This window comes from Athene cunicularia, assembly GCF_003259725.1.
Source record: "Athene cunicularia isolate RWA chromosome Z unlocalized genomic scaffold, athCun1 chrZ_part1, whole genome shotgun sequence".
Taxonomy (NCBI): Eukaryota; Metazoa; Chordata; class Aves; order Strigiformes; family Strigidae; genus Athene; species Athene cunicularia.
This window is the reverse complement of record NW_020799142.1, coordinates 16,661,415-16,685,772: the sequence shown is the minus strand read 5'-3', so window position 1 is coordinate 16,685,772 and position 24,358 is coordinate 16,661,415. Positions and strand designations below refer to the sequence as shown.

Sequence of the window (24,358 nt, the reverse complement as noted above, 5' to 3'; positions counted from 1 at the left end):
TGTATAAGAGACAGCCATGAACATGGAGCCTGGGAAAAGAGATTTTTAAAAAATATATTGCAAGAAATTAATCAATTTTTATTAAAATATGAAAAATTGTGGTTGTTAAATGTGAGATGTATTCCATAACACTGTTTTGGATAGTTTGTTCAACTGGATCTCCTTGATCTATGTATTTTATGCCCCTGTTTTTATGTGCTAACTGCATGGACGTTTTTTGGCTTACAAAGAAGCTTTGCAAACAAAACTTAAATGTTAGTCATTTTGTATGTCCCATATTTTGTCCCAGTAATAGTGAATTAAAGGTTGCAGATAAGGTGAAAATTGTAGTATATGATAAAGCTTGAAGAAGCACTGTGCTCAAGTAATCTGTAAGTAAGTTAATGTGAAAGTTCGTGAATACAGGGTGTTTTCTGCTTTTGTACCATATTGAAATCTATTTGTGTTATTGTAAGGAAAAGAAAAAAAAATCTGATTTATACTTCAGTTGTGGTGGGTGGTCTTCATGCTTAGGTTTGTGTTTTTAACAACTACACCGATTTCAAGTATCAGGGAAGAGGGGGTAAAAAAATCTTATGGAAACAGTATTCTTATGTGGTTACCACCTAAGATGGGAAAAAGTGTATTAATTATTACAGTGTTATCTTTGTGTAGTGTCACAGTATTTATGCATTAAGCTATTTAGTTACGATTACTAGTTTCTGAGGTAGAAGCATAATGGGAATTGACAGATCCAAGTATTTGCTTAAGTCTTAAAGTTGTTCTAGAATCTTGTTCAGATCTTCAGGATTGTGTGTCCAGCCTAAGTCTACTATGGTTGGTATCTCCTTGTGATTCTTACTGTGTTTTGGATTAAGACATCTTGTTTCTTGTGGAATTTACTTCTTCATATGTTTATAACCACTGTTTAAATACATCTTAGGTCTTCATTTTGTAAGGCAAAGCAAGACAAGTAGTTTCTTTAGACTGTTCTTGTCCCTGATCACTGAAATAGAATAACAGCACTGAAATATAAATTTTACTTGGTGCAAAAATAAACTAAGTGTGATTTTACTAATATCTTTTTCTGTGCTTTTAAAAAGAAGAATGTAGTAGTGCAAGGAAAATTGACTATACTGTTTAATTTTTTTTTCATTTAATTTGGTAATCAAAAGCGAAACTAATTATAGTTGTTTTAGTTCATTTTTTGGTTGTTTTTGCAGAGTTTTGGGAGTTGACTCTAGGTGTCTTTCCTTAGCCTTTTCACAGAAGTCTTGACTCCTGTTTCATGCAGTGACTTTCTGCTTCCCTTTTCTCAGTGTGTTACTTCTTTTTTCTAAAACAGGCAATATATTAAATTTTCAAAATGGCCCTCAGATGACACAAGTAAGTTTGTTTAAAAAGTACTGTTTCCAGCTACTTTAAAGCTAGTAAAAAATAGTTTCTATCACAAAAGGACCTTATTGATTCAACCATATAAAACCTCAGCCCAACCTTTTTTGAATGTTGGTTAAGCATACGTTGTACAGTGTCTTTGTTTCAGTTTCTAATGTGGTTCAAAGAGGATGACTGAGTTAAATTTATGACAGATCTCTTCACTGTATATCATTTGGAACCAGCTGTTGATAATTCCTTGACAGTCACTGCCTTGGTGAAGATTACACTTCACAAAACTACAGACAAGGTTTATGTAATGGAATATTGGAATAATTATTGCATGTTACCCGAAACAGAATGCTTTACCAACTTCTGTCAGATCTCTCACAAGAAATAAATTTCAAAACAGTTTTTTTCTTTGCTCTAAACTATTCTACTATCTACAACACAGCAAAACATAAATTTTATGTAAATTTATGGGCTGTAGAAGACTGTCTTTTCTGAAGTCACTATGCAGTACTTGAATCGGGCATCCTAGGCTATTGCTGAGAGGAGATTGAATATTTAAATGCATTTCAGTGTTAATAGTATGAGGATAGCAGTTTTCAGTATCTTCTTTTATCTTTTCTAGAATTGTGCAGCTCTTTTTCAGTAATGCACAACCTGAGCCTAGTTAGCTTTTATGACACTTTGGTTACAGAATGACACAGATATATTTTGAGTTTGTGCTGCTAGGGAATTGTGATTTAAACATTCAGTGATAAATTTTGGGTCACTCTTGTTACAAAGAGAGTTTCTAAAAGCAGTGGAACTGTGTTCAAATATGTGGTGTTTACCTCAATAAAGCTTGCTTCTTATAGCTGTGTTAGTTCTGGGAGTATAACAGCTGTTTTATCAGTGTCAATGAACGGTGGTTGATCTGTTGTGTGGGTGTGTATATAAGAGAAGGCTTGCTAGCAGACAAATGAGTTCATCATGTCTGAGTATAATTAAAGTAGTTTCTTGTAAATGTTTGTATGGGTGCATACTACTGACTTTCATTCTATTCAAAAACTTTAAGTGTGTGGTTTTTGGTTTTTGTTTTCTTTAAATCTAAAAGTAGTCCTGTGTTTCTGAAAGGCAGAAGCGTTCTTAAACTGCTAATCAACATTACGTATGTAATGGTAGTGGCTCCTCAGTCTTCGTAAAAGCAGCTCTCGTTTGATGTCAAGCTGGAAGGATATATCAGGTACATTTCTGAAGAACTCTCTTCAGTATTTATTTCATGATCAAAGTTATTAATAAGAGTGCGCGTACTAAATTTGTAGATGGTATGAATCTGAGTAGATGTTGCAAGTGCTTTGGGGGACACAATGTAGAAATATCTCTGCTGGGGAAGGTCTAGATAATGGATGTGAATAGTAGAAAAAAAAGACTTAGGTCAGACCTGGTAGGAGGAACCTTTCTAGTGATGGGATGTGTTGCAGAATAATGTGGTAGTCTCAGTAGTTGGTCTAACTTAAGTTGGAAAGCAAGCAAGGAACAAGCATGTTTGACAACCCAGCTGGACATGTAAGATTTAAGCATAATCCTTCCTGTGGCAGCGGAGTAGTCTTCCTGACATCCAATTCTCAGGTTCTGTGGTCTGTTTTCAATTTACCAAGAATATCTTCCTGAGAATGAAGAGTATCTTAGAGCTACTGAATATTTGCCAAATTGTCAAAACAGAGCTTATGCTTGTAATGAAAATGTTTTTATATTAAAATACATTGTTGAACAAATGTTGACAATATCAGAAAGCTAGCATCTGTAAGAGTGTTTATGAAGCCTGGTGAAATGTGGAATTGGCAACTTAGAGCTGGGTAGTCTACGTACTCTAAAATACATTTTTTTAAAGAGATATGTTAATATTTGTCCTTAACTGATGTGCTGTTTGTTTCCCAATTTAATTATGGCTAAGGTATTTGTTCCTGTTAGTAAGGTTTAATAATGCAGATACCTGATTTTTCTGTGTCTAATTGGCAGACCACTAATATTTACAATTAGATGAAGGTGTTTTTTTGACTTTGGTGTGGAGATCAGTATTGTCAACAGTTGCTTTTCTTGGTAGTCTAACTGTAGACCTGTAAAACTGATCAGGCAATGTTCTAAAAATCTGTGCTTTTGTTAGTGCTGCTCTTTTATCAAAACTACCTGGAAGAATGAGGCCTGAAAGCGTGTTTTTTTTTTTTTTTTTTTTTTTTTTTTTTGTGGGCTTATTGGAATTTACAGATAACTCTGTTCCTGACTTTGCACTTTGAGTATTGTGTAGTTTTGGACCAGGCCTCTGTCTCTCCACTTCACTATACTACTTTGTAGGAAGAGATTGACTCATCCAACAGAGCAGCACTATAAAAAACCCTTTGTAGAGCTTTTAGTTGGAGAGCTGAGAACATGAGGAAGACCTGAATCTGCTTCTAGAGTAATTTTTACAGGAAGAAATAACCCAGTATCAGTGATCCGTGGACAAAGCTCTGTTAAAAACACTTTTCCAGTCTTTGGATACTTGGTGATCACCAAATCTCACCTAAGCCCTTGATTTATGTGCAAAAAGTAAAAGGTAGATCAGTGAGTTAAGAATAAACTCTTTTCATGGCAGTTGGATAAATAGCAGTGTTAGGAGGCTTGACTGGTTTTCTAACAACAGTAAGATGAATTTATTAAGAAATCATGTTGTTAGTGACTTTGCCCCATATGTAATAGCCAATTCGGCAATAACTTGGTAGTATTTCTTGAATCCTTTGTTACATTTTTCTTTGGTGCAAGCCTAATCTCTCCTTTTGTTTTTCAGACTGTAAGTGCCTTGGTTTGAAGAGTTTGTTGTTGTTGTGCTGATCTTCCAGCACTGATACTTGTCTTGATCCTTTCTAAAGGTTTCTTGATTGTTCTGCTTGGATGTGAGAACTCTATCTAGAGGGAGGGAGAAAAAAAATATTTCCTGCTGCTAGTCTGTTCATTTAATGCATTTAATTTGTTGTTTCTTAGCATCTCTTATATTGGTTCATCTGTATATGCTGTTTCTATACCATTGCTGAACATGATTAATCAGTTGATATGGTTTTGGCTGGGATAGAGTTAATTTTCTTCCTAGTAGCTGGTACAGTGCCATGTTTTGGATTTAGTGTGAGAACAGTGTTGCTAATACAGAGATATTTTCGTTATTGCTGAGCAGCGCTTACACAGTCAAGGCCTTTTATACCACCCCACCATGTGTAGTCTCGGGCTGCATAAGAGGTTGGGAGGGGTCACAGCTGGGACAGCTGACCCTGACTGACTACAGGGATATTTATTCCATACTATAGAACGTCATACGCAGTATATAAACTGGGGAGAGTTAACTGCAGGGTAGATTGCTGCTTGGGTATCTGTCAGTGGGTGGTGAGCAATTGCACTGCGCATCACTTGTATTTTTGTGGGGTTTATTTCTTTCTTATTTTTATTATATTCCATTTTGTTACTACTGTTATTATTATTTTTTGTTATTGGTGTTATATTTTATTTTAGTTATTCAATCATTCTTGTCTCAAGTCATGAGTTTTCCTTCTTTTTTTCGCAATTCCCCTCCCTGTCCCACTGCAGGGGGAGGGGAGGAGTGAGAAAGTGGCTGCATGGTGCTTAGCTGCTGTCTGGTGTTAAGCCACGACATCAGTAAAAGTGAACTTGGTTCCTGTTAGAAGCCATTTTATGATGGTTCTGTTACTCTTCCTTTATTTGTTTTTTCATTAGTCTTATATAATTGGATTCTTTAGAAAATTTTTCTGGGATTTTTGTTGAGGTTAATTTAGAATAGTGTTGAATGATTTCAACAGAGTAATTTATATCAAGTTATTCTGGTGACATATATCTCTAAACTTGTTTCTATTTAACGATAGTAGGTTTTGTGCATCTTACTTTACAGTTTAACTCTGGCATTGCAGGTGCCTAAAAACCTAAGTATGAGCTCATGGCATAAAAAAGAACTGGCATCTCAAAGTGCAGTTTAAGGCTTACAGATCTGTTAGACTTCCTTTTAGAAGCTGGAACAGTCTCATCTGTTACTGAAAATATGCAATAGCTTGGTTCAGACCAGAATACAATAATAATGACCAGTTACCAAGTTAAGATTTTGTGGCTCTTGCTTATGCTACAGCAGCCTTAGTTCAAAGTGAACTACATCTCTGCTCACTGACTGACAGATCTGCACTCTGTTGTGCAGAGATGTGGAATACACGTTTATTTGGGTCTCCCTATGAAATGTATGTGGGTGTTTATTATGTTTTCACTATCTGGCTTTCTAATAGTGTGTATATCATACTTAAAATATTTTTGCATCATTGACAATTTTGTAGTGTCTAGCTGCAGAGCTTGATTCAGATATCCTTATAGTTCAGGTCGTGTTTCATCAGTTTCGTTCCCTTCTGTGATATACTTCAGCTTCAGGTAATATAGTTCACCTTATCTTGCATTCTTCTGTTTATTGAGAGATGTTTTCCTACCAGTAGGGAGAGCACGGGTAGAAAAAGCAATGTTGGGTTTGAATCTTAAGCCATTACCTTCTCTTGCCTGTTTTTGAACTGGAGAATTTTACTGAATTTTGACACTATTTCTGGACATGTGAACTCTGTTTCCATTGAATCTAGGGATAATATGGGGTTTATGGTGGCCCTGAGCATCTTGTTTTTTTCATAAGGAGCCTTAACATGGCCTCTGAGAATTTTAGGGACTAATTTAAAAAAATCTGCTTCTTCTAGGAGGCTCATGAAATAGCTCCTGAAATCCATTCTAGATAGTACCAGAAAGTATTTCAGCAATTTTGCTACAGCTTTCTGGATCAGACCTTACACAAGACACTTCATCCCATGTATGAGGAAATAAAGCAAGGAATGTTACAGTTGTGTATTCATGATACCTGAGGTATAGTTAATGAGTGTAACAGTTTGGTAGTAGAAGCGCAAATGTGATGCTATAAACAAGATGAGGATAGTTAGATTCTAAACCAGATCTGGGTGAGAAAATAATACCAGAAAACAGAACGGAAATTATGATCAAAACAGCACAAGTATAATCCTCTTGTAATATAAGCACCTGAAAAGTACTCATTTCTTGTTTTTCCAATTACAGGAACTTGCCACGAGGTGCTGAAGCCTTGTTTCATTGATTCGGGGAGACTGGACCTAAATGGCGCAGCATGACTTTGCTCCAGCCTGGCTTATTTTTCCTACTCCACCACCATCAACAAAGGTATGTTCTTTGTTGTTCTTTTGAACAGGCATTCTCGTTATTAGGGAAATTTAAATGTCATAACCTCAATCAAAGTAAAAATGCCAGTCCCTTTATGAATAGGATGATAACAGATGATATCTAGCAAGTCTTGTTGTGATTTAAGTAGTTGTACTGTGGCTGTTAAGCTTATACCTCCAGTAGAGTTTTTTACTTGAGCACATGAGTTCATGGGAAGAAACATGTGCCTGGCCGCATTATCAGAACTGTTGTTGGATTAAGATTGCCTTTGTCGGGAGCTTAAAATCAATTACTGTATTTTGTGCTAGAAGTACCATGATGGAGGCATGTGCTTGATGTTCTTACTTAGGATTTTGCTCTATGCCCTATAAATTTTACAGAAGTGTTACTCTGTCATCCAAACGATTAAAAAAAAAATGCTTTTGAAATAGATCTTCTGAATCTTTTCACTTGCTGGTGGGATGCCTGTTACTACTGTTGAAATGTGGTGCTTTCAAATAGTTGTGCATCTTCACTGTGGTTGTTTCATCTTGGTTACCATTACTTACTTTATACAATGGGACAGTTGGCTTGGAAACAGGAACTAGAAATATCTGGTTTGTTAGGATTTGTAAATATTCCAGGAAGTCAGGAGTATGTTTATCTCATGAATGTTTCTCTTTTTTTCTGGCCTATCCTTCCACTCTTTCTTAATTTGTGTGAATGCAGAAGCAGAGGCAACACTGGATATTCAAACTCCTGTCATATATTTCCTTATTTGTAGACCTGTCGTCTTCATTATAATCTTCTGAATGCAGTTTCCTTATCTGCAGCTATGAGAGTGGCATTACCATACTTTAATGTATTTATGTAAGTTTCTTGCTGTCTTTCATGTGCATGAAAAATGTTTAGCCTTCATAAACTTAGGGAAATAGGCTTGAGGTATTGTTTAAATGCAGTTAGCCATCAGTATTAGTAGTGTTCCCATTGCTTTGCTTATATATGTCTACACACAAACATATACATGCCTTATTTTAGTCAGGTCATCGAATGTCATTATTCACGTTGCTCTATTTGTCTGTGTTCTACACTGACCTAGGTAACTTCTTTGTTTAGTATAGTCTATCAGCAGTGCTTAGTTGTTCTGGGAACTTTAAGCCTATCTGTTCCAGGATGGCTTCTGTGATCTGTTTGTTTTCATTGTACGTGATTTCTGATATATTTAATTATTTTGATCTGCTTTTTCCAATTTAATATATTTTCAATTGGAAGAGTAATTAGAGCTTAGTTTTAATAGGTGTCACAATTAGAAAGCGGTCTTCATCATATATTTCATGCTGCAAGAGCTTTCCCTGCATGCTTGAAGTGTCAATATAGCAGAATAAAAGTTAATTTTAGAACTACTCCAGTACCACTCGAAAATATGAGGTATGGGTTGTATTTGTGACCTCAGTTCTTGAATTGTGGGAAACTTCATTGCAACCACGTGTTGTGGATCCTGTTCTGTTATTCTTTGCTTCAAGGAGTTTAGATAAACTTTCTTTCATCTCTTCCGAAAACTCTGTAGTTGCATGCTTCCTCCATTATAGTCTTTGTGCTTCATTGTTAGAAATGCGGCTTATTTACTTGCGTTACCTCCTCCCTCAGTGATCAGCATTCTGTGATATACAGCACACTTGCGAAGTCTTCAGGTTGTACCTGATGTGTAGCAATTCTTGGCTTACAGAATAAGGCTTGTCCTGTCATTCCTTTGCAAGGCAGGTCTCAAACATGGACTCCTGTCCTCTCCACTTGCTAGAATAGGTTTTATTTCTGTTTCCCGTATATCAACAAAGCAACTGAAGAGAAAAACAGGTAAGAGGGATAGGGATGAAGAGGAAGGATGGGGAGAGGAAGGCAAGGTGTCTCATGTTTCATGCAGAATGGAGCTGGGGTGAGACTATGGTATCAACATCATTTAGACTTGAGAAAGAGAAACAGAAGTCTGCCTGGTCAATTTCTATTTCCCTGAAGGCGAACTTCTAGGAATTAGGCTTGGTTTCCCTCCTCAATCCTGGATAGGCAAGGCTTTTCTTTACAAATAAATGCTGGGACTGTGAATGAGCTTTCTTAATGTGACTGATAAAGATTAGATTGACTGAAACCTATCTCGCCTATTGCTGATGATTTCCTCTTAAAGATAAGCTTTTATATCATATCCCTGTCACTTCATAGCAAAATCCACCTAAATAGCTGGGTATCCATTGCTCAGTAGCTTTTCAGGTTTGGAACTACTATATTTGCGTCAGTGCAGTATTGCAGTTGGGCAAATGGAAATGGGAGGGTGTTGTGAATAGTGAAGCCATCTTGGAAATGGACAAAACTTTTCAGAAAGGATTGCTATAAAACCTGTGTGAGGAGATTGCAGGCAGACTGATAAACTCTGTTTTTACAAGCTTACTTTGACTTCATGTTAAGCAGTAAGATTACTTCTTATACTTCAAAAAATCTGTGTTGCTTGCTTTCTTGGCTGGCTGAATCTCGTCAGATAATTTCTCAATTTCCAGAAATTGCCAGTTGATTTCCTGTTGATTACAAAGTTTACTGTTGTTTCTGCCAGACGATGCTTGATAGACACCTCCATCATGTGGGGGAAAGGCAAACTGCATGAGTCTTTGCACACAATTTGGAGACTTTAGATTCATTATATGATGTGCAACTCAAACATGCATATAAAATTCTGTCAGTTATACTTTGTGAAAATGTGATTGATCTTTAATGTTCATAGAAAAAAAAAAAAAGAAAAATTCCAAAGGCAATATTAGAAAATTTTCATATGTAAACTAACACATGAAACTAGGTTCTAAAATTTAATCTGTGATCAACAGATCTGGAGCTTTCTGAAATTTTTGGCAGCTTATTCAAAATCTGTTTAAGGATTAATTTTTTACTTAAATATTGAGATTCATTATGATAATTTTTGAACTAATTATATTTTTATATTTTCTTGTAGTTTTCTGTTTTTTCTGACTACAAGTTTGTCAAAGTAATTCACTTCTCAGATCTCAAATTGAGAGGGCAGTTCCTTTTCATTTGACTTCTGTATGGTTTGGAAATACATACTCTATCTTAAATATGTCTGTTGCTTACTTGAGTTCAAATTTTAAGCAGTGAATTTTGAACAGCACCTTGAGCTCTGCTTGGGTATTGTCAGTAGAACTTGGGTATCGTTTTTCTTGGTGTGATGGTCTTGTGTAGGGGTGAGGGAGATGAGAAGGAAATTATTTTCTTGAACATTCAGTGTTTTCCAAAGTTGTGAAACGTATTACTGTGAATTCTTTTTTCTCCGTACTCGCTTTGATCAGTGGACTATTTTTAATATTAATATAGTGTGATTAGATGTTAGTGGATAATAACAGTCAAAATAACCTTGGGGTTTTCGTTTTCAGACATACACTATTACTGCTGTACTTTTTTTTTCTTCCCCTGAATGTTACTCAGTCTGGAGAGGCAGTGAGCTTCAGGTAGTGAAGTTGATAATTCAGGTGTGATAAAGTTCATACTCCCTGGAATCAATAAGCTTAGTTTGCTGACACAGTACTTTTCCATGCAGCTGTGCATTTATGCATTTGTAGCTTTTATGGCTCTGGGACATGTTGGTTCTCTTGTATGTGTGCAATACAGTGGACATATATATGTACAGTAAGTCTACTGGGAAGGAAGGGAGCTTTGCTTCATCTGCATCAAAGGCTGTCTTGTGTGGCCAGGAGGTGCTGGGTAACACAGCCCTTTGTTTTTTACTGGGAGATGTGTGTTGTGAACAACAGTAAGACTAAGCACTACTTCTGCAGAATGAAAATTTATTCTTTAATTTTTAAGATGTAATGGTGAAAGAAATGTTACAGTGTTAAAATAGTAAAGCCAGATAGAAGTAATAGAGAAGACATGATCTTTTTTGGTTTAATCTCCTTAGGTATGAGTTCTAGTCAGGATGTATTTTTGAGTGCCATTCTCAACATGAAGTTTTAGTTTATAAAGTACTTCCTACTGAGATATTAAAGATTTATTTCTTTAAAATTTCTACAATGCCTACTTATAAGCTGATAATTTGAAGTATATTTGTTCATCTGTACAATTTTGAGTCTAGGTTTTATTTGTATTTCATAACTAGTTGCATTTGCCTTATTAAGTTACACTGACAAGACTAATAAATTGGGCCTTTTTTGGGTATAGCGGCCTCTGGAAGTTACTTCTTGCATTCTATGGAATGTGCATGCGTACTCTCTGACCACCCAAGTTAAGATCCCAGACTTTACTTCTGCCTTCCAAAGTGTGATCTTGTGTCCTTTCTAACTGTTTTTATTTTTCCTCTGCTGCAACATGTCACTTGTGCTCTGTTCTGCTGCCCACACAAATGTTGTGGTTTGAACTCAGCTGGCAGCCAACCACCACACAGCCGTTTGCTAACCCTTTCCCCTCACCTAGGAAATTAGAGGAGGGATGAAAAGGAAAAATACCTGTAGGTTGAAATAAAAAACAGTTTAGTGATTGTAATGTAACAGAACAATAATGGAGAGCCCAAACGAGTAACACACAATGCACTTGCTCACCACCTGCTGGCTGACACGCAGCCTCTGCCCCCATCAATGATCCTGACAGAAGGGAGATTTTCACTGCGAAAATCCTGTCGCACCAACCTGAAGCAAGAGAGAACCCACCCCCTTTATATACCAAGCATGATGTCACATGATATGGAATGCTCCAGTGGCCAGTCTGGGCCTGGCACTCCAGCTGTGCTCCTTCCCAGCTTCAGGAAAGTTAACTCTATACTGGCTGAAATCCGGGTCGAGTACTCTGGCTATGCTGTCTCCCAAATCTGGAAAATTAACTCTATTCCCTCTATCCCGAACAGTCTCCACCCCTTATTCCATACCATTTATGTTTCACTCAGATTCCCAAGCATTCTTAAGTAATCACCACCCCTTTCCCTGGTCTCACAGATATCATTCCCTTAGTCTATGGGCCATTCTTCCAGAATGTCTACTGAGTTCATTTAGCCCATAACTTTGGGTTCCATCTGTCGTGACAGTCTTTTAAGGCTGGAGGGATGAGGTGGAGTTGACTCAGTCAGTGGAGCAGGTGGCCTTGATTGTGGCAGGAAGATGTTGCGGGCACAGTTGCCATAACAGAGTTATTTGACAGTTCGATTGTTTTTTTTCCCCTAAAATCAAATCTCCCTGAGGTACACATTGGACTTCTCCATCCTTCTGCATTACCCACCAAGTGCACCCTTGGGCAAAAGTAATCCCACATATGAGTTTACCATTACGTGATACAAGAGTAACCCAGATGGTCTTCCCCAGCGTATCTTTAACACGCACTGTGGGGGCTTTATCCCCATGTACAGCATGTAGGAGGTGCGATTGAGCAGGACCAGCTTGCTTGGCAGATCCTCTGGTATTGACTAACCACGTGGATTTTGCTAAATGCATGTCCCAGTATTTGAAAGTTCCACCACCCATTGCTCTCAGTGTAGTTTTCAGCAATCCATTGTATTGCTCAATTTTCCCAGAGGCTGCTACATGTTAGGGGATGTGATATATTCATTCACTCAATGCCATGTCCTTTGGCTCAAGCATCTATGAGGTTATTTTGGAAACGTGTCCCAATATCTGACTCAATTCTTTCTGTAGTGCCATGCCACCATAAGACTTTCTCCTCAAGGCCTGAAGTGGTGTTCCGGGCAGTGGCATGGGTCACGGCATAAGTTTCCAACCAACCAGTGGCTGCTTCCACCATTGTAAGCACATAATGTTTGCCTTGCCAAGTTTGTGGGAGTGTTATATAATCAATCTGCCAGGCCTCCCCATCTTTATATTTTAAACCATCGTCCTCCATACCAAATGGGCTTTAACCATTTGGCTCGCTCGATTGCAGCACATGTCTGACATTCGTGGATTACCTGTGCAATACTCCACCCCTTGGTCACGAGCCCATCTATATGTTGCATCTCTTCCCTGATGGCCTGAGGAGTCAATGGGCCCAGCGAGTCCTAAGTTGTTCACCCTTATGTTGCCAGTCCAGATCTACTTGAGCCACGTTAGTTTTAGCAGCTTGGTCCGCCTGTTGTTCTGATGTTCTTCAGTGGCCCAGCTCTTGGGTATATGAGAGTCTACATGGCATACTTTCACAAACAGATTCTTTACCCGAGCAGCAATATCTTGCCATAATTCAGCAGATGGATTTGTCTCTGTGCTGCCAGTTGCTTTGTTTCCACTGCTGTAACCACCCCCACAGCAAATTTGCCACCATCCATGAGTCAGTATAGAGTTAGAGCACCGGACACTTTTCTCACTCAGCGATATCCAAGGCCAGCTGGATGGCTTTTGCCTCTGCGAACTGACTCGATTCAACTTCTCCTTTAGCAGCTTCAGCAGCCCGTCGTGTGGGGTTCCACACAGCTGCTTTCTACCTTTGCTGTTTTTCTACAATGTGATGGAACCCGTTGGTAAATAGGGCATATTGCTTCTCATTATCCAGTAGCTCAGTATATGGTGGGGCCTCTTCAGCACATGCTTCCTCTCCCTCTGGCGCCATTCCAAAGTTTTTGCCTTCTGGCCAATTTGTAATCACTTTCAGTCTTCCTGGGCTGCTGTGGTCCCTATTCAAGCCCAATGTGTGATTAATGTGACCTATTTACTCCACGTGGCATCAGTTGCATGGTGTGTAGAGGGGACACTACCTTTGAACATCCAGTCCAGCACTGGCAGTCGGGGTGCCAGGAGGAGCTGTGCTGCAGTCCCAATCACCTCTGAAGCAGCTCGGACCCCTTCATGTGCTGCCAGTATCTCCTTTTCTGTTGGACTATAGTGGTCCTCTGATTCTCTGTATCCCCAACTCCAAAACCCCAGGGGTTTATTCTGAGTCTCCCCTGGTGCTCTCTGCCATAGACTACAGGTAGGGTCTTTTTCCCCAGCTGCAGCTTGTCTTGTCAGAACCGGCCCAAGGGCTACTGCATGAATTATTTCTTGTTTAGTTTATTCACAAATTTGTTGTTGCTCTGAATCCCATACAAAATCATTCTTTTTCTGGGTCAGTTGATAGAGAGGGCTGACAATCTGACTGTAATTTGGAATGTGCATTCTCCAGAAACCCACAACACCTAAGAAAGCCTGTGGGTTTTTTTTTTGCTAATTGGTGGTGGCATAGCTGTAATTTTATTAATTGCCTCCATCAGCATCTAATGATGTCCATCTTGCCATATTATTCCTAAAAACTGAATCTCCTATGCAGGTCCCTTGACCTTACCCCGCTTTATTGCAAAACTGATTCTCAGAAGGAGTTGGATTATTTTCTCCCCTCTCTCAAAACCTTTCTTCTGCTGTATTACCCCACACAATGATGTCATCAATGTGCTGTAAGTGTTTCAGGGCTTTACCCTGTTCCAGTGCAGTCTGTATCAGTCCACGGCAAATGGTGGGGCTGTGTTTCCACCCCTGGGGCAGTTGATTCCAGGTGTATTGGACACCCCTCCAGGTGAAAGCAAACTGGACTTCACTCTACTGCCAAAGGGATGGAGAGGAATGCTGTTAGCCATATCAGTAGTGGTGTACCACTTGGCTGCCTTTGTCTCTAGTTCATACTGAAGTTCTAACATATCTGGCATGGCAGCACTCAGTGGTGGTGTGACTTCATTCAGGCCACACTAGTCTACTGTCAGTCTCCACTCTCCATTCATACTGGCCATATGAGGCTGTTAAAGGGTGTGCAAGTCTTGTTGATGACTCCTTGGCTCTCTATTTGATAAATCAGTTTATGGATCAGGATTACAGAGTCTTGATTGGTACGATATTACTGTCAGTGTGCTGTTGTAGTGGTAATTGGCACCTGTTGTTCTTCAGCCCTCAGCAATCCCACAACAGAAGGATCCTCTGATAGACCAGATAACAGAGACAGCTATTTAATTTCCTCCATCTCCAAGGGAGCTATACCAAAAGCACACTGATACCTTTGGGGTCCTTAAAATACCCTCTCCTGAGATAATCTGTACCAAGAATGCGTGGAGCTGCTGGGTCAGTCACAATGGGGTGTTTTTCCCACTCATTCCCAGTTAGGCTCACCTCAGCCTACATCCAACACAGTCAACTGTTGAGACCCTTCTGTCAGTCCTGAAATACAAATGGGTTCTGCCCTTTTAAAATTTGATGGCATTAGGGTGCGTTGCGCACCAGTGGCCACTAGGGTCTTATACTGCTGGGGGTCAGATGTGCCAGGCCATTGAATCCACACCATCCAGTAAACTTGGTTGTGCCTGTCCTCCACCTGGCTGGAGGCAGGGCCTCTCTAATGTTGATCATAATACCTGCTAATGGCAAATGGGTTAGTGTGATGTGCACGGGTTTTAGTCTCATCTTGATCACTCACTTCTTGTAAATACAAATAGAAGTTATTCTTGTAGGATTGTGAGCAAAGTTGACCTTTCTGCTCTGTTTGGGCACCTGATTACTGGAAAACAGAGCAGTATTTTTCCTGAAAGAACCCTATTTTGTACTTGTTCTTCCTTCCGACTCACCCATTTTTCTAGGAGGTATAGGTAGGTTTTCCCAACCTGTTTCTTCCTGTCTTCTCCATGGTCATGCAGGCAGGCAATACCACAGGTTCCCTCGTCACGTGTACCAGTTCTCTTGAGTAGGGAAATGCTTCTCATAGCTGAGATCCTAGTCTGTGCAGGTGGGGAGTAGGACATGTCCTCTTTAAATTGCTGGAATTCTTGAGATGGTTCCTTCACAGCTGTGACGAGGGAGGAAGAGAGACTTCTTCATGTTGTCATAGTCAGCAAGTCTCTTCATCTCTCCAGCCCATTACTGCTAATGCACTGGCATATGATGATGGTGTGCTCTGTACAAACTTTTGCCACTTGGGCCAGGTGCATTGGACTTCATCTGGATCTGTGGGTAGCCACACATTATCTGGGTCATAGTCCACGGCTAGCTCCCTCAAGTATTGGATACCTCTCTCCATAGTGGTCCACTTACTTGGATGATGTATAACATCTTTCTTGAAGAGATACCTCTCCCTCATGCTTGAGAGGAGTCACCTCCAGAGACTCAGATTTTGTGTCCTTTTTCCAATTGCTTTGTCGATGCCCCGTTCCCTAGACAGGGATTCTAGCTGCCTGGCTTCCCTACCCTCTTAATTCCATGCTACTGGCCTTGCTTATCCTAGTATCAGAGCAGCCAAGTAACGAGGTCCTCACCTGGATGGCAGCTGAAATCCTTTTGCATGTCTTGCAGCTCACTCAGGGATGAGGATCAGATGATTTATCACTGATTCTGCCTCTTCCTCCTGTTCCCATGATGGCTCTGGTTCATTGTCATCCTTCACACTGTGAGGGAATTTTCTTCTTGCGTATTTCTTCTTGTGTACAGGAGCAACAGTCACAGGTTGGTTCTGTGTTCAGCTGCAGCACCTGTTGTTGGGGTTGGATTAGCTGCAGTACCTGTTGGCTGCAGGGTGGCTGCAGCACTCGTCATGGGGGTTGTAGTGGCTGCAGTTTCTGATGTGGACTTTAGAGTGGCTGCAAGGTCGTCATTTTGTTACCAGATGTAGAGCCCTTCTCTTCCCTTTGAGGGTACTGAATAGTGTTTAACAGGACTTGGTAGGCATGGGCTAGGCCCTAGCATGTTGCAGTGAGCTGTGCCTTTCTGGAATTACCCGGGTGATAACTTATTTCTTCCATATATTTCACTAGTTCTATAGGATTCTGCACCCATTTGGAAGTGAATTTCCAATACACTGGAGGTGCCCACTGTTCTAGCTACTTGCCAATGCTATCCCACCCCCCAGCCACTCATAATTCTCCAGCCTTGGGGTAGATCTCTGGGTGATACTCTTAAATAGTTGCTTAACCCTGAACAAAGTCTGAACCACTTGCAGGAACACACTGACTCCCAGCAGTAAGATGACTATTTTAGTGTCAACATTCTAAGAATATTCAAAATTCCCAAAGTTCTCAAACACGATTGTAAATAGCCCCAGGACCAATGACTTAATTGTGCCATAAATCAGCGTTATATGGTACAGCAAAACCAAAATCTTAATCCAACCCTTATGGGTGGTGAGCAGCATCATGGGGACTACGTACAGCAAATGAGATAAAATCTTAAGCAGCCAAGCAATCAACATTATGACCCGACCTGTCATTATTTCAACCCTCATGTCCCATGTTGGACACCAAAAGAACTGTCATGGTTTGAACTTGGCTGGTGACAAGGCTGAAATAAAGAACAGTTTAGTGATTATAATAGAACAGTAACGGAAGGCCCAAACAGGTAATGCACAATGCACTTGCTCACCACCTGCTGACCAACATCCAGCCTGTGCCCCCCCAGCAGCGATGCTGACAGAAGGAAGGAAGCATGAGAGAGAACTTGCCTCCTTTTTATATACCAAGCATGATGTCTCATGATGTGGAATGCTCTAGAGGCCAGTCCAGACCCAGCACTCTAGCTGTGCCCCCTCCCAGCTCAAGGAAATTTAACTCTATGCATACTTGAGGACTGCTACACTATCTGCCATTGAAAGTCCTTTCAAAAATGAATTGTCTTTACCATTGTGAGAGACAACTTGTAAAAACAGGTCCTGAAAAAACAGGCCTATGAGAAACAAAGACTTGAGAAAAACAGCCTGAGAAAGAGATGAGGGATAGCAGGGGGAGTAGAGGCCCTCTGAGCTAAGGAATGTCTCAAACACTTGAAGGTAATGAAACTATAGCCACAGGGTGGGTAGTGTGGAGTTTGAAGGTGATAAGGCTGCCCAAATAGCACAGGATGCATCTGGAGAGGGGAGCCCTGTGGAGACAAGACAGTTCTGCTCTGGTGCACCTGGTCATATTTCAAGGGCCATCTGTCCAGTGAATGTTTCATTATCCACAAAATGCATATTAAAGTTAATATCCCTGAATATGCTAATGAAGATTAGCAGGATCATGCTAATTACATCATCTTATGAGAACCTGATGAGGGAATTGGAGTTGTTTAGTCTGGAGAAGAGGAGGCTGAGGGGAGACCTCATCGCCCTCTACAGCTCCCTGAAAGGAGGCTGCAGAGAGCTGGGGATGAGCCTCTTTAAGTAACATGCAATAGGACAAGAAGGAATGGCCTCAAGTTGCACCAAGGAAGGTTTAGACTGGATATTAGGAAGTATTTCTTTACAGAACGGGTTTTTAGGTATTGTAATGGGCTGCCCGGGGCAGTGGTGGAGTCCCCATCCCTGGAGGTGTTTAAGAGTCATGTTGACATAGTGCTGAGGGATGTGGTGTAGTTGGGATCTGTCAATGTTAGGTTAATGGTTGGACTAGATGATCTTCAAGGTCTTTTCCAACCTAGATGATTCTGTGAGTTACACCCTACCCCTCCTCATACATGGTATATGTAGATACATGGATCAACCTAGGGGATGGACCTGAGGAAAATTGTGTACAAATTGAGGGGGGAAAAAGAGGAGTTGGGACAGAGAATGGAGTGAAACAAAGAAGATGGATGCTTCCTTGAATCCTCGCTGGTGGGATCGACGCAGGAACCCAGACCAGTGATCTCTCTTTCTTAATTCTTTCTCCCTCCTCTCCTTTTTCCCCTTTTTCTTCACTACCATCAAGTAATGCAAGACATATTATATTGCTTGCCATAACTCTTTATGTATTTAGCCAGTTGTCATGTATCCGGTTAGTACATTGTGGGAAGTTAATAAACTTTGAGACTCACCGCTGTCCACTGCCATTGGGGATCTACAAATCTAAGTCACTTGTCTCCCTTGTCTGAGTGGGACATGACAACCAGAAGTAATGTGCATGTTACAGTTGTGTTAATTTAATTTTGTTATTAATCAGATATCTCAGGTCTACCACTTGTGCTCCTTTACAGTCATCACTTAATTTTGAGAAACATTCTGAAAATATTTCATGCACAGAAAATCGTTATGAAGCAAATCGTAGAAGACACAACTCTTCAGATGGGTTTGATACTAACATTGGACGGCCTATTGGAGGTATTTAGCTTTCATGGAACATTTTGAATACGTTTATATTATCGCTTTGTAGCGCTAGCTAGAAAAAAAGTCCAATAATAATATCTCTCCTATGCTAAATTCTTATTCTGTAGTAAAATAGAGGTAATGGAAAGACATACCTTCTGGGAGAGAATGTGATGACTAAGGGTTGGTTAAAGTAGTGTGATTCCAGATGTATTTCTTTCTTAGTAAGAATTAATATTATAGCTAGCACAGGTTAATATTCTAGCCAGTAACTTACAAATGACAATTCAGAAAAGGAGATTGATTTGTCTGAATGTTGGACTGTTTACCCTCTTTCTCTGGCACTGTTTTGTAAGGTTCTTCCCTACTGCTTATATGAATGAAAACTTAAGTTTACTATGCTATCACATCTCAGAGTATAGAACTACTGACTTCTCTAACATTTTTGCAAAAGTAGAATGTTCTTTTAAAACTGCAATTACATTTCTTTAAAATTGAAAAATCTAAGGGCATTTTGGGAGAAAAGAGAAGAATGGTTGGCGTTCACAAGGCAAAAATGGTACAGAAAACATAAACCATCGTGGGGGATACCATGGCGGAGGTTCCCGTGCTCGTACCAGCACTTCCCACTGTGGAAAAGGCCAAGGACTGCATGAAAACAATGTACCTGATAATCAAACTGGGAAAAAGGAAGACAAAGAAGTACCCAAACAGTTTGAGGCTGAGGATTTTGTAAGTTAATTGTAATTATAATAAACATGGTTTTGTTTTTTCTGCAAGTGCCATTTTGTCCATCACAAGCTACTTTATGAGATTTCACTAGCTTGAGATCATCACATAAGAGACCACTCTTCCCATAGGTAAAGAGGGTGCTAGTCATTTGCTCTTGCCTCTGCTTTTTGCTTTCACTAGACAGATCTTATAGTGGTATTGATTGCCTGAGGTGTTTTGTTGGAGAAGGGAAACAAGTGAGCATTGACCTCTTTGGGTTGCAGAAGGAAGTGTCTAGTCTGTCTCCATTTAAAAATCTTTGACAGCAGAGGTCACACTGCCAATATTATTGTGATTCTTTATTTCATTGGTCCTAGAATTCAAGCCTTACTTATTTAATAATTATGAAACTTTCTTTCAGCCATCTTTGAACCCAGAATATGAGAGGGAACCAAACCAGAATAAATCTTTAGCTGCAGGTGTGTGGGGTGAGTATTTTTTATGCTTTAAAATGTAAAAATGTAACAAAGATCTGAAGTTGTTTCAAATAAAACATAGGATTTTTTTTTTTTAATTATAAAGGTATAGATTTAAATGATTAAAGGTATGGATTGAAACTGAGAAAAATTCAATACTATTATTAGAGAGGTAACACTTCTATTTGAATAACAATCTATTGGTCTGTAGCTGCAGGCACAACTAGGATTCTTTCCCAGAACAGCTTTTTGTAAATATGTCAAGAATTTATATTCACCTTTATTTTCAAGAGGAAAGGCAATGAAGGTGGATCACCTAAAGTCGTGATATGATTGCTAGCTGAAAACTTTGTGAAACAATGCTTCTGACTCCATTAGAGCTGTTGGAAGAGTTTGGAGAGAAACGTAGGAGGGCTGGAAAGAGCAAAGCTAGCAAGGATTTAAGGTTTCTTCCTGGAAGCAAGTGTCTTAAGCTGTTGGCTCTGTTTACAACTGCTTTTAATAAATCCAATCCTGAGAGTGGGCCTTGAACTGAACTGTAGTTTGGAACTATACCTGATTAAATTGGCTACCGCTTTGCACTTCTGTGGGCTTTATGTAGTCAGTAGTTCACCTTTAAGGAGGTGACAGCTTTACACTACACAGGTTTTAAAGTAATAAACTTACTCAAAATAAAAACCTTTCTCTTTATTAAATATAAAAGCTACTACTTAATCTGTTGATAACACTGAGATCTGAAATGTTGCTGATTTTAAATGGTACTTTAATTTGCTGATTATTTTTCTTATACTTCACTAAAATACTCTGCACTCTTAGATATTACTAGATAGAGGCCAAGCCCTCAATATAAATACCTAGTTGCTAAGAACATTTGTAGGAACCTAAACAATTGGACTACTTTCACGTTTTGTGTGTTCAGCAGCTTTCATGTAAAAGTCAGGAAATAGTTATCTTTCAATAATAGAGCAACAATAACTAAATTATTTCCTAGCAAAGTTGGGAAAAATTACATAGCAATTTGAGTGTTTTACAACTGCATGATGTGGCTCAGTTTGGTCTGAAGGAGGACAAGCTTTCCACTTATCACACTTCACAAGTAAAGGAAGGAACAGTTTTGTTAGCTACATAAAATCATAGAATGGTTTGGTTTGGAAGGGACCTTTAAAGATCATCTAGTCCAACCTGTAAGCCACAGTGCATTAGCTGGTTGTAGCTTTCAGCTTCGTATCTTACTTTATTACAGCTCTGCTGTTGCAAACCTTATTTTGTAATTGAAAAATTGGGATTAAAGCTGTTGTTATTCCTTTTTAAAGGAAATAGTATTCAGGACAGGAGGAATGTTACTATCCCCTTCTAATGCCTGTTAAAAATGTATGCTTCTGTTAGATTACATTTTACCTTGTGTATATGTGATGAGTGCATGTAAGTATTATGAAAAGTCTTTTCATAATGAGTTTAATGAGAGTTAAATGTACAGTTACTATAAATGTTTTCTGACAGCTGCCTGCTAAACAAAGCTAAAGTAACTTATGCTTTTATGATCATTTTTTTCAAATATAGGATATGGTGACTCTGCCTGTGAAATAGAAGAAATGCTTGCAGGGAGAGGAGATAATGGAAAATGCTGTTAATGCAACATTGGAATGCATGTGCAAAAAAATAATTGAAATATTTTCACCTCTTTGAAAATTTTAGAACCGTTTTTAAGAGGTATTCTTTAAAACTGTTAAAGTCAGTTGTTTGACAGCTGACTGTCTCTTAGTACTCTTGAACATGGAAATGTTGTATCTATGTTTCTCCAGATTTGTATAATGTGTTTTTTATGGAACTAATATTGGACCAAGTTCCTGATTTATGCCTGTTTGCTCTGGATCATGTAGCTATCCAGTACCTTCTGAACTAAAAACTTAAGATTATATACACGTGCACACATATATATACGTGCTTCTTTTCTTTTTTTTTTTTTTTTTTCCCAGAGTACCCTTTGAATCCTAAATCTAGATCTCCGAGAATGCTGGTCATTAAGAAGGGCAGTACAAAAGAACTACAGATACCTGGATTCCCAGTAGTAGGAAGTCTTCATTCACAGCCACTAAGGAATGGAACTGGAACAAGTGTTTATAAAAGATTAGTCCCTAAACCTGTCACTCCACCTACAAAGGTGAGTCTTGGATACCGGTGGCATGAACAACCTGTTGAAAAAAACCTATGCTGTAATTCTGAATGTGCTTATTTCACTCCTGTGAGTACTGTTCCTAGATGTCCTGGTTTTGGCTGAGATAATTTTCTCTTGGTAGCTGGTACAGTAGGTTTTGGATTTGGTGTGGGAATAATGCTGATAATTGACTAATATTTTAGTTGTTACTAAGTAGCGCTTATCCTAAATTAGGGATGTTTCAGTTTCCCATGCTCAGTCAGCAAGCAGGTGCACAAGAAGCTAGGAGGAAGCATGGCCAGGACCGCTGACCCAGACTAACCAAGGGGATGTACCATACCACAGAACATCATGCTCAGTATAGAAACTGGGGGGAGTTAGGTGGAAAGGCAGTTCCCACTTGGGAACTGTGTGGGTATTTGTTGGTGGATAGTGAGCAGTTGCATTGTGCATAACTTCTGTGGATTTTTTTTGTTCTTCAGTTTTATTTCTCTCTCTCTTTTTGTTATATCCCTTTTCATTACAATTATTATAATATTATTGTTGTTACTATATTTTATTTTAGTTATTAAACTGTTCTTATCTTAACCCAGGAGTTTTACTTTCTTTCTGATTCCCCATACTGCTGTGAGTGGGAAGGAGTGGGTGAGCAGCTGCCTGGTGCTTAGTTGCCAGCTGAGCCTAAACCACGACCATAGAGTATTACACTTTCAATTCTTGCTAAGTGCAGTGCAACCCAGAAGTGAATGGAAACAACTTTTTCTCATTTTTCTTTTTAAACTATACTGTAATTGGATCACACTTTGATTCTCATTTACGTTTTTGGGGAAGTAGAAGAACTGTCCAAGTGAGAGTGAAAAGGATCCTTTTAACTTACTGAATAGCAGTGCCTTTTGTATACATGATTTTAACAGAGAAATAGATATTAGGGAGAGAGATAGATGGCATGAAAATACCTTCAAAATTTATCCCAATTATTAATAGAGAAGATGTTGCAACCTGTTAGTGTCATTCTGGTCCCTTTCCAAATGAAACTTTGTGTTCTTCTCTTTATTTTTGTTTCAGGAATTCTGTGCTCCTGAGAGCATGTAATGGAGTGGTTCCTAACTTTTAACATTCTACATTAAAAATAATACTTCCATCTCTTTAAGACATATTTTGATTCTTAATACTTCAATATGATGGTCTTAATTGTTTTGAAATTCAAGTCTTTATATAAAAATTATAAACAGTATTTGAGCAGATGAATTGCTCATAAACAGTCTCTTTTCCACAAGAAAACGGGTGTTTGCACTAAAGTATGGTTGTGGTTATTATTTGCTTTTGCTTAATTATTTTTCTGAAGATTCCTGAAAATAATCATATTGTAGTTATTGACTCTTTAAATTTCTGTTTAAATTTTTATTTAGCCTACACAGTGGAAAAGTCAAGCAAAGGAAAATAAACTTGGGAACCCATTTCCTCATGAATCTGCATATGGTGTTCGCAATTTCAGTCCTTTCAGATCAACTGCCAAGGCATTTACTGTATCACAAAATTCAGTGAAAGAGGTAAAACTACAGACAAGTTTTATCAAATCTATAAAATGTTTAATTTGGTTAGATAAGGGATTAGTAGTTTTATGCAGATTTCTGTTAAGTTTTTGTGGAAATTAATGTGTGAGAGATATGGAAGGCACATCACTGGCTTTTAAGTACTGCACAGTTTGCTTTGTATGTTTGATTTGAAATAAAAATGATGCATTGGGAAGTATACCTGATAGGTTTAAACATCAAAACTGCTAATGGTATAGTGCACTTCAGCAGGTACACTGGTTGTTAGCAGTCCTTCATAAACCTGCATCTCTGAGTTTGCATGTAAGAACTATATACTGAAATACAAATACCTTCACTCTGCTTTGATTGTGTACGTACATGAAACCTGAAACTAAGGTGCCAGGAGTCTTTTTGTCTGTCTTTCAAAGTTTTCTAATATTTTTTCTTTTTCTGATTCCCTACATTAGTGTAATCGGTCAAGTTCTTCATCGCCTGTTGACAAAGTTGGTCAGCCTCGTTTAACAAAATTGACAAGAATGCGAACTGATAAGAAGAGTGAATTTCTGAAAGCATTGAAACAAGATAAAGTGGAAGAGAAACATGAAGATGAGAATCATGCTGGGCAGGCGAAGGTAGTTTTGTTCATATCTGTTGTAGATCCAGCAGTAGTAGTTTTCAGATGGACTGTGAACTACATTTTATTTTGCTCTAAACAGCTGATAAGTGAAGATCTCAGATCTTGAAATGAAGGAAAGGGATTGCATTTTAGTGAATTAAAGAAAGTTGTTCCAAGTACTACTCTTTCCTCAGTGGTCTTAGTTTTTTTTTTTTCATGCAGTATCTGTTCATGCATGTTAATAACTCAGGTACGTCTGTGTCTTTAGCAACAATAAAAAAAA

The 24,358-nt window shown here is 38.9% G+C and overlaps 1 protein-coding gene across 4 annotated transcripts in view; it reads left to right on the top strand.

Moving 5' to 3' along the window:
- GPBP1 (GC-rich promoter binding protein 1) overlaps positions 1–24,358 on the top strand; it is a 47,529-nt gene that overhangs the window by 9,988 nt on the left and 13,183 nt on the right. For all 4 annotated transcript variants that reach the window (XM_026865686.1, XM_026865688.1, XM_026865687.1 and 1 more), the window contains exons 3-9: positions 6,475–6,594; positions 18,474–18,597; positions 19,091–19,314; positions 19,715–19,781; positions 21,746–21,930; positions 23,334–23,474; positions 23,927–24,091. In XM_026865686.1, coding sequence (XP_026721487.1) covers positions 6,532–6,594; positions 18,474–18,597; positions 19,091–19,314; positions 19,715–19,781; positions 21,746–21,930; positions 23,334–23,474; positions 23,927–24,091 — 969 coding nt within the window. In that variant the 5' untranslated portion in view covers positions 6,475–6,531. The remainder of the gene's footprint in view (positions 1–6,474; positions 6,595–18,473; positions 18,598–19,090; positions 19,315–19,714; positions 19,782–21,745; positions 21,931–23,333; positions 23,475–23,926; positions 24,092–24,358) is intronic.